General features: G+C 33.1%; 1 protein-coding gene across 1 annotated transcript; it reads right to left on the bottom strand.

Annotated features, from left to right (window-relative positions):
- Window positions 1-2,388: 2,388 nt before the first annotated feature.
- LOC145331830 (uncharacterized) lies at window positions 2,389-7,138 on the bottom strand. The gene is made up of 7 exons (XM_080176680.1): window positions 7,039-7,138; window positions 6,042-6,191; window positions 5,314-5,413; window positions 4,664-4,719; window positions 3,458-3,508; window positions 2,839-2,902; window positions 2,389-2,523 (listed from the first exon to the last, which is right to left on the bottom strand). Exons 1-7 carry the CDS (start codon window positions 7,106-7,108, stop codon window positions 2,490-2,492), a joined length of 525 nt encoding a protein of 174 aa, XP_080032806.1. The 5' UTR covers window positions 7,109-7,138; the 3' UTR covers window positions 2,389-2,489.
- Between the last annotated feature and the right edge of the window lie 3,126 nt (window positions 7,139-10,264).

Here is a 10,264-nt window from a genome sequence, read left to right on the forward strand (position 1 = left end):
CAATCTAAATATAGATCCTTAACTTTATTATTTATTTCTTTGCAGGGAGTGATAATAAGCCTAATTAAGACATTAATGAGGACAACAATATATCACTTCGATGATAAGTTAAGGCCTTATATATAAAAGACAGATAAAATCTTTCTATCTACATGTAAGGAAACGTCTCCGACCGCAGGACCGATTCATATCTTCAGCGAGAATATATCGCCAAGAAAAATTCCTTCTCCATCCTTTGACATCGTGAAACTTACGTTAATTAATGATTACATAAAAAGACAAAACTACTGGAAAAGATAATTAACTTAACTATTGTTTAATTCAGATTTATTGTCCTTTTAGAATCCAAATTATTTTTAATATTTGAGAGATCTTTTAACCTAAGCCAAAAAATAAAGTATTGATATAAAGGTACAATATTTCACGAAGTTAGTCATCTTAACAATTTAGCAAGAAAAAACTGTCCTTTCGTGACTACAATAATATGACCCTGTAAACTGAGGAAGCAACTAGCCACCCCTTGAATAGTACTAAAAAGATACTGATATTTAGTCTAAAAACACATGTAGAAAGCATTGTGCAATATTGCTTCCTTGAAGACAAAATTGGATATTTTTGAACTCTTAAAATAAATTTTTCGCGTTGTACAATTAATTACCGCTAAAAACACATTAAAAATAATAAAAATTTGTTTAAAACTTAATTAATAATAATATTAATTCACTTAAATTAGCTTTAAACTTAAAAATAAAACATAACACTGCGGCTACTGCTGAGGGCGCATGGAAAACGTGGAGTATGCGCACTCGCTCAAAGAATGCCCCGTAACATTATCAACAGCAATTCTGAAACAGGATGCCGACTTTTGACAAAATATCTCTCCTTTTTTCTAAAGTAGTAAATATTCACCATTCTTTTCTATCAAAAGTATTTTTATTTGCAAAACATCAACATATGAACTGTGTTTTTTTTTCAAGAATATTTCTATAAATGCTTTCAATTGTAGTATAAGGGAGTTGATGAATGTTAGAAAATTCAAAGTCGGCAACTTATATTTCTAACCAAATGTCGTCTTTGTTAAAAGATAAGTTTTAAGAACTATAAACTTTTAATAGACAAATAAGAAAAATCTCGAAAATCTTTATTGTTATATTTAAAACTAACGGCTGCGCCCAAAGCATCTAGGGGATCTATATTCAAAGGAATATGGAAGCGCAATAAAATAGCCTAAAGCCATAATACACATTTTTATAAAAGTAAAATATCCTAAAAACAATTTCAGGGCATATTAGAAGATTCACTGTTTAAAGGAGAACAATATCGGCTGAGCTGTTAGCGAGATCCTTTGATATATAAGAAAAAAGCTTACTACTTTATATTAAAGGACTAGCGACTTCGCCATTAGCCTCTAGGGGCTTTGTCCCAAGAGGTTTAATCAAACCAATTTTACATATTTTAGATTTAAAAGAAAAATTAAGCAAAAATTTATTTTTGGGGAGGAGAATTTTTTTTTTTTTTTTTTTGGGGGGGGGAGGGGTAGTCGACCCCACTATTTTAATTTTAGTTTTAAAAAGAAATTTTTTTTTTGGGGGGGGGGGCCTATGAGACGCTACCCTGTAAAGGAGAACCCGATCGGTTCAGCGGTTAGCGAGATCCTTCGCTACAAACAAACAAACAGACAGACAGACATCGTACTAATTTGTATTATAGATATTCATGGGCGTGCGCTAGTAGGGGGATATTTAGGATACTTCGCCCCTTTTGCACAACTGCCTTGCATGATCAAAGATGCATAACCGTTAGTCTGTCCGCTAGAATCGCTGTCAATTTCTCGGCTGCTATTACGATAATGTTTAGATGATTCTCCAAGCCTTTGAGCCACCTGTTACTATACATTGTCCATTGAAATTTGTGGATTTTATACCAGTCTTACTTTATTTATGAAATGGGCATACTTTTTTTAAAATTCTTATTTGGGGTTGGGTAGGTCAACCCTAAGAATAAAGTAAATATTATATAATTACTGTAGCTAAAGATTTCGATAATAACTGAACCGATTGAGTTCTTGCTTTTATTGAAGCTTCACATAGGTCCAGGCATGCGAGACGTTCAGTGGGGGTAAAGAGGTGTTTTTCCCCTTCAAACTTTGAAAACCCCATCACATTTTACCACTCTCAAATTATATTAGATTAACAACTAGATGTATATACAGATAACTAACTCACCCCGTATTTTAATGACCTTTTTCGTCTACTAGCAAATTGTTTTCTGCTACTCGGCTATGTCAATATTTTGGACACCATTGGTTGATTTTCACAGACCCAATAAGACTGGGCACAAGGTCCTTACTCTATTGAGCTAAAAGCGCAGCCACTAGTAAAGAAAAAATATAATAATCTATATTTATTATTTATTATAAATCACATTGCTACAGTATCCAATATACATATAATTACAATACTTAAATAATAATTAATTTTTTTTTGAATTCAGCAGATAATACCCGGAAACTTTTCAAGAATCCTAAAAGAAGAATTAATAGTTATTTATCACACATCGTATTATAGATAGCTTTTCGCGAATATAAAAATGAAATTATAAGATTAATACAATTCAAGTTTTGTTAGCCCAGAGTGCCAATACTTGTATTAATTTTAAGATTTTTTTACTATTCGTAAAAAAATATTGTTTATAATTCGATGCTGTACATTATTTTTCAGTATGGTTGAGATTTGGTTATAATCCAGGGGATATTATTATAGTTTCGTCTTATTTATTAAGCTTTGCTTTAATGGATGTTGTCATCCTTGTTTTAGATAATTGTTTAGCATATTTTACCTTTGAGATTGAGCTATTCTTGCAAATTTTTGTGTGATACACTCTTCGCCTACTTTAGTACATCCTGATCAAATAAATTATGATTAGTTGGTTCAAACTAACCATGTTAAATCTTTAAAACAAATAATTTTATCCTGCAGAAGGGGTAATCTTGTTAATCAAAAATAGGAATCCACATAAATTTATCGTCAATTGTTTCATATTCTAACTAGCGGCTACGCCCCCTAGATGCCTCTAGGGGCACTTGAGGAGGGCGGAGTTGAATTCGATAACCATTTTTTTATTTTAGTTAATAAGAAACAGTAAAAAAATTGGGAGGAGATTTTTTTTAAAGATTTAGTTTAACATAAATTTTCTATAAAAAAAATTGGAGGAGTGGATTTTTTTTTCAAGGGGTGATTTCTCTTGGTAGGATGGTGGTAGTACCCCTCCCCCAAAATAGTTATAAACCTTCCTAGGACCTAAAAGAAGCAACGCTGTAAAGGGGAACCATATAAGTTCAGCAATTACCGAGAATCTTTAGTACAAACAGACAGACAAACATCCTGTTACACAATTGCATGAACAAAAAATCACAATGTTTTTTTTAAAAAAAAACATGAAAAAATTGAAAATATACCTTCTCTGCAAGATTCTGTCTCAACAGTACCAATAGCGCGTAGACCGAAATCTAAAAAAAAACAAGGATGACAACATCCTTAAAAGCGAAGCACTGAAATGGTAGGACAAACGGACATTAACACTTGTATAGTGTTAGAACTTAATTATCATAATATAAATTTATAAAAGTCAAAGCAAAATTGTAAGTAAATTTGTTGAATAACTGCTTGATACAGGATAATGCTTATGGACATACTTACATTTTTAGGACTTGATTATAGAGTTGCTTCGCTAATTACATTAAACTTTGTTGTCCCAGGAATCATTATACCAAAAATCAGATTAATTCGATGATTAGATCACATAAAAATTTGTTGTTAAACTTTTTAAAAAAATCAACATGTTTAAAATGGAGGTACGGACATTTTGGTAATGATTATAGAGTTGCTACGCTTTCTAAATCGTACCTAACTACGAAAGGAATCACCATGTAAAATTTGAAATCGATACGACAATTCTAACATGCCTAAATTAACGGGAAAAGCTATCCGTTACGGACGTACGGACGGACCGACCCTAATTATAGAAAAGCTTCGCTTTTAAAAACATTTTCATAAATCGAGCAGATTCGTTATAAGCGCGTAGCTACTCTATAATTCGAAATTGCCGTAGTTCTGTCTCAAAATAGGAAATATTTTCTGAGAGGCATGATTTTGTCGGCTTCGATTAAAATAGATGACTGATTTTTTTTTTGTAAAGATCACCCTTAACGTCTACTTTATAGGTCCACCCCCCCCCCCAAAATAAAAAAAATATACTTTTTAAAAATCTAAATTTAAGAAATGGGTTTTGGGATTCAACTCCCCTCCCTCCTCAAGTGCCCCTAGAGGCCTCTAGAATCGTAGCCGCTAGCCCTTAGATAAAGTAACAGGATGTCTGTTTGTGTGTACCGAAGGATCTCGGTAACCGCTGAACCGATCGGGTTCTCCTGAAATGGTTAGATTCTCATAGGCTCCGGGAAGGTTTATAACTCTTTTGGGGGAGGGTACCACCACCCTCCCAAGAGAAAACGCCTTCAGGAAAAAAATCCCCCCTTCCAAAATTTTACTTTTTCTTTTCAAATCTAAAATAATAATTGGGTTATCAAATTTGACTCTCTCCTCCTCAAGTGCCCCTAGGGGCCTCTAGGGGCGTAACCGCTAGTATAAAATAAAAGGATACTTACAATCATAATCGACATAATCTTGTATATCATTTTCAATTCCATTTTCACAGAAGTCTCTATCGAAAAATCCATTTTAATTTTCGGGTATAGTCCCCTTCGGGGCATCGCCTCTTAAGGGGCGAATTTTCGTATTTTCACAGTATTTTTTTATAGGCTAGATTAGGTGATTGCCCCACAGGGTTATAGCCCAGCACAGGTGCAAGAAATGGAAAAAAAGTTACTGTTGAAATACGACGAATCGCCCCTTTAGGGGCGTTGCCACGAAAGGGATTATACCCCAATTTTCTTATACTAACTGTCCCTAAAGAAACAGCAAATGAAAGACATAAAGTCATGAGAAATAAGATGACAAATGAAAGACATATTAAGTCATGAGAAATAAGATTATAAACAAGTGTAAAAATAATGGAAATAGTTTTTAAAAGCGAAACTTCTCTAAATTAGGGTCGGCCCGTCTCTCTGTCTGTACGCCCATCCGTCCGTGACGGTTTACTTTTTTGGGGGGAAATGGAAGTATATAATGTTCGCATTTTAGAGCTTCGCTTTTATGGATGTTCTCATCCTTGTTAATAAACAAAGTCTATGATTAGATACCTATAAGATTTGTATTTTATTCTACCAATATTAAGATTGAAATGATTTTTCCGTTCCTAACTTGCAGACAATACGTCTCATTGGTTTGAGTAAGATTTCTAGTACACCAGACATAAGTACTTGCACAATAGTCAGCTTTGGCAACTTCCTCCTCCTCTAAATAATAAATTTATAGTATAGATGTATAACCAGCTAACTACCTGGATCCTCCTATAAAAGGACCCTTTCATCTGCTATCAAATTGCTCTCTACTCTGTTATAGCGACGATATTCATTGATTTTCAAAGATCCAATTGAAAGTCGGCACAGGGTCCTTGGGAAGAGGAGGGGACATACAGTTATTTAACCCCTTAACACTCTATTGTCTTTCTCTAATCTTTAAGTAAATCGATGTATTAGTACTTGGATTATGCACCAGTTAGGACCTCCAGACAAAGGGTGTGCAATCAAAGAGTTGGTTGTCTGCTGGGTGTTACATATTACTTAACCTAATACACCAGCTGTTTGGAAAGAAAAGAAGAGATATGACTCCCCTTAGTTAACCTTGGTTGTTGGACATGACGTTAAAGTTTTATGGACCACAGCCTATCCCATACGAGGTAATTGATATTAGGGTTGGGCCGGATATCCGGCCATTTTCAATATCTGGCCGGATACCGAACATTGAAACTATCCGTATAACGGATATCCGGTATCCTACGGGATATCCGGTATTTTGCCGGATATCTGGCAATGACCAAAAAAGTATCCGGCCCAACCCTAATTGATAGTTAATATGACTTACCATTTGTTACATTAGATAAATCCATATCCCGTGCACACCAGGTAAAAGCTGGAAAACAGAAATCCTGGATCATAGATCCACTGTTACATTCAGAGAAAAACTCAGCGGCGAAAACCTCACAAAATTCTTCCTTTTCTCTGTCAATTATATCTATAAAAATGAAATAATAAACTGAAACAAAAAAACAGATTTATATAGGTCTCAGAATTACCTAATTAAATACAGATGGCACAATAAGGTGATTTATACATACAATATTAGATTTGTTGCTTACAACATTGTGCTTAATTTCCATTAGAATCATCTTTAAAAGTCAAGATGATAGAATAGTCATATTATATAAAAAGTGTGTTTCAAATGTTTTTTTTTATGTATCCTGTATTTAAGAGTTTAAGATCAATTGACACATAGATACATTCACTGAGTGAAAAAGTCTTTGATGCTTCTTTTATTTATTTATTGAAATATATTTCGGTGGACATTGCACCCTTTTCAGTCTAAATGACATAAATCATATTAATTTAATTTACATATTAAAAGATATGTAAAAATAAAGAAATTTTTAGAACTATAAAGGCAGAAAATGCTAAATAAAGAAAATAATATAATCAACCTTGTAGTTTAGCTGGATGTTAAAAGTATTAGAATTTATGCTCAGAATTCAGATTTTTAAGTGCTGGTACTCTATAATTTCATATGACAGAATGTCAGTTAAGTAAGCTTAGCTTTGATGTATGTTGTCATCCTTGTTTACAGTTCTAAGCTCATTACGCTTGTTACATTACTTTAATGTAAAGCTCATCAGCCGCGCGTTAGCCACAACTAAGGGTCCAATCATAACCATTTAATGAATGCTTTGACATTTCTTTAAAAAAGAGGGATTTCCATAATTTGGTCAGGTTTAGAATTCCAACTGAATTTTAAAACTGTATAAGGTTGGTTTCCTTGAATCTTACAGGCGGATGACGCGCGGCTGTAGAGCCCTATTTTAGATTACCTTTAGCGGAGACACATGTTATGAAAAACATAACCAAAACAATTTCTCCATTGTTCATTTTTAAAGACATTTTTCTTCTTTTTTATTTGAAATCTGAAATATATACATGATTACGTTCATTTAAAACATGCTGATTTTAAAACATTTTTTGGCAATATTTTTTGTATGATATAATTATTAAAATCAAATAGACATGTTAGAAATATCCTATCAATTTCAAACTTTGCATGTTTATTCCTATGACTTTAGGTACTATTTAGAAAGCGTAGCAACTCTATACTCTTAATATTCACGAAAAAAAGCTTATAGAGTAACTTTACTGTTTACTTTTTTTACGCTTTTTAAGTAGCGAAGCTACTCTATAATTTGAAATATCCGTTTGTCCGTCTGAAACGTTTTGGGGGAAACGTGAATTTCTCGGCTCCTTTTAAGATAGACGCCTGAAATTTTCAGGGTTTAAATAAGTTAACATTCTCCATATTGTCACCAAATTTTATTAAGATTCGTCAATTGCGTGGGGTGCTAGATCGATTCCTAGATTTTTGAGTTTTCATTAATTACTCAACTCCTATTTAAGACAGACGGCAGAAATTTTCAGGGATTGAATAAGTTCCAATTCTGCATACGTCTATTTCGTTTCATCGAGCTTTGCAATTTGGTTGGGGTGCTAGCTCGATTCCTAGATTTTAAAGTTTTCATGATTTTCTAGACTTCTATTTAAGATATACGACTAAAATAAATTAAGGGACTTAATAAGTTTACATTTTAAATATTCCCACAAAGTTTCATTAAGATTTGCTTATTCGTTGTGGTGCTAGATCGATTCCTAGATTTTCACATTATAAAATTTAAAAGGTTTCGTGATTTATTTTAATGTTTTTTATAACACTTTTTTTCTGGTTGTCGTCCATCCATAATTTTTTAGCTTCGCTATTTATGGATGTTATCCTTGTTTTGGATCATTTTCACCCTTGTTTCGTTTTCATTTAAAACTTTCTTTGTGTTATAACACTTTATGCTGGTAGGCATTTGAATACTGATGCGTATCTGCTTTACAATCATTATAAAACTTGATTCTCTATCTTGACTTTAAAGTTACAGAGTAGTTTTTCCAATTAAAAAGTCAAGATGAGCTGAATTTGAATTTCCGAATGTGTACACAGTTTCCTCGGTGTTTCCTCATCCTATCTTGATATTTAAAAAAGCTTCAAACTTCTAAAAAATCTAAATTTTAAAAATATAATTTTGAATGTATAATTTTTTAATCGTTTATACATTCAAATTTAGATTTTTTAGCAAGTAGTAAATATTGAGATAGGATGAGGAAACACCGAGGAAACTGTGTAAACATTCGGAAATTCAAATTCAGCTCATCTTGACTTTTTAATTGGCAAAACTACTCTATAACCCACTTTGTCCGTATGCCTGTAAAACTGAATTATTATTATCAAATTTATCCGCTCTGTTATTAAAATCTAAGATGATTAAAGTCCCTTGACAGATTCTGACGTCATACGAAAAAATAACCAATGAGAGGCCAGCATAAATTTTACGATTGGTCAATAACAGTGTTATACTGGCCTCTCATTGGCTATTCTATCGTATTACGTCATAATCTGTTAAGGGACTTTAATCATCTTATTAAAATTCTTGGTTGAAGGATACACTGAATGTTTGAACCAACCAATCAAGATTCGATAGAAGTACCCGAAGTTTTTAAGCCAACTAATGAGAAAAATTGTTCAAAACTTTGGGTACTAATATAATTTACTATAAAATCAGGTTACTTTGTCCGCCTGTCTATCCTTTCTTACAAAATATTGAAGACATACCCTATAAATCTTGATTTTTGGTAAAAATTTCTATGCTTTGCCATTTATGAATGTTGTCATCCTGGTTAAAAGTTTTCCTCAGTCTAATATCTGGTTTGCAGTATCTATGGTAATATCCCTCTAACAGAAAATGAAACATAACCACCTAACCCTCTTAAATCTATTTCATTTGTCGAATTGTAGACAGATTTCCGCAGAATGTAAAAAAATTGTAAATTATTTCCAGGTTTTTAATAAAGTTTTCAACTTAACTTTAAGGAGTTTTATTGATTTTTGATTGGTTGGTTGGTTTTTTCATAAAGTTGAGAGTCCAAACATTTCAACCACTAATTGTAATATACAGAAGGAGTAGTTTTGTGTATCATCATTGGAGATGTACATCAATTTATTAACCACTGTCTTATCCCGTAAGATTCCTGACTACATACCATACTAATTCTCACGTTGACATATAACAACACAATATTGTGACAGGGTTAAGTTTGACCCCGCAAGGTTTAAGCACTTTAGACGTGTAGGGGTAGGTGATGTATACTATCTTCTTGTTGTGAATATCTGATTCTGGAAGACAAAATAAAACCATAAAAAAAAAACATTTTAACCCAACAATATGGTAGATAAAAGTTTTAAAAAACTTCGCAAAAAAGTGTAACATCAAAATAAACAATATCCTTTTTTGTGGTTTTTAAGCCAATAAGAACAACTGAGAAAATTATATTTCCCATGATTTAGACTGGCAGACAGACGAACTGACAGACAGACAATAAAAGTCAATTACTGAGTAGCTTCGCTACTAAATCGTTGGTTGGTCATCTTTTAAAAATCCGCGACAAAATTATGAATTTAAACTAATTTTAGAACATTTTTCCTTATTAATTACTAGCAGCTTCGCCCCTAGTCTCTAGGAAATTTTTTTAGAAAAATGTTGGGGGGGGGGAGATTTTTTTTTTTTTTTTTTGGGGGGGGGGCCCGGGAGGGTAGTCGACCCCACTATTTTAATTTTAGTTTTAAAAAGAAAAAAAAAATTTTGTTTGGGGGGGGGTTTATTTTCATTTTTTTTGGGGGGGTTAGGGGTGTCCCACCCCCCAAGAAAATAGTTATAAACCTTCACGGGACCTATGAGAAGCTACCCTGTAAAGGAGAACCCGATCGGTTCAGTGGTTAGCGAGATCCTTCGCTACAAACAGACAAACAGACAGACAAACAGACAGACAAACAGACAGACAAACAGACAGACAAACAGACAGACAAACAGACAGACAAACAGACAGACAAACAGACAGACAAACAGACAGACAAACAGACAGACAAACAGACAGACAAACAGACAGACAAACAGACAGACAAACAGACAGACAAACAAACAGACAAACAGAAAGACAGACATCGTTCTA

The sequence above is a fragment of the Acartia tonsa genome, chromosome 1, assembly GCF_053477335.1.
Source record: "Acartia tonsa isolate MP-2025a chromosome 1, ASM5347733v1, whole genome shotgun sequence".
Taxonomy (NCBI): Eukaryota; Metazoa; Arthropoda; class Copepoda; order Calanoida; family Acartiidae; genus Acartia; species Acartia tonsa.

Coding starts and splice junctions, on each gene's coding strand:
- LOC145331830 (XM_080176680.1), bottom strand. CDS start 7,108: ATGTCTTTAAAAATGAACAATGGAGAAATTGTTTTGGTTATGTTTTTC. Junction 6,192..7,038: donor AACATGTGTCTCCGCTAAAG/GTAATCTAAAAT, acceptor TCATTTTTATAG/ATATAATTGACAGAGAAAAG. Junction 3,509..4,663: donor AGATTATGTCGATTATGATT/GTAAGTATCCTT, acceptor GTTTTTTTTTAG/ATTTCGGTCTACGCGCTATT.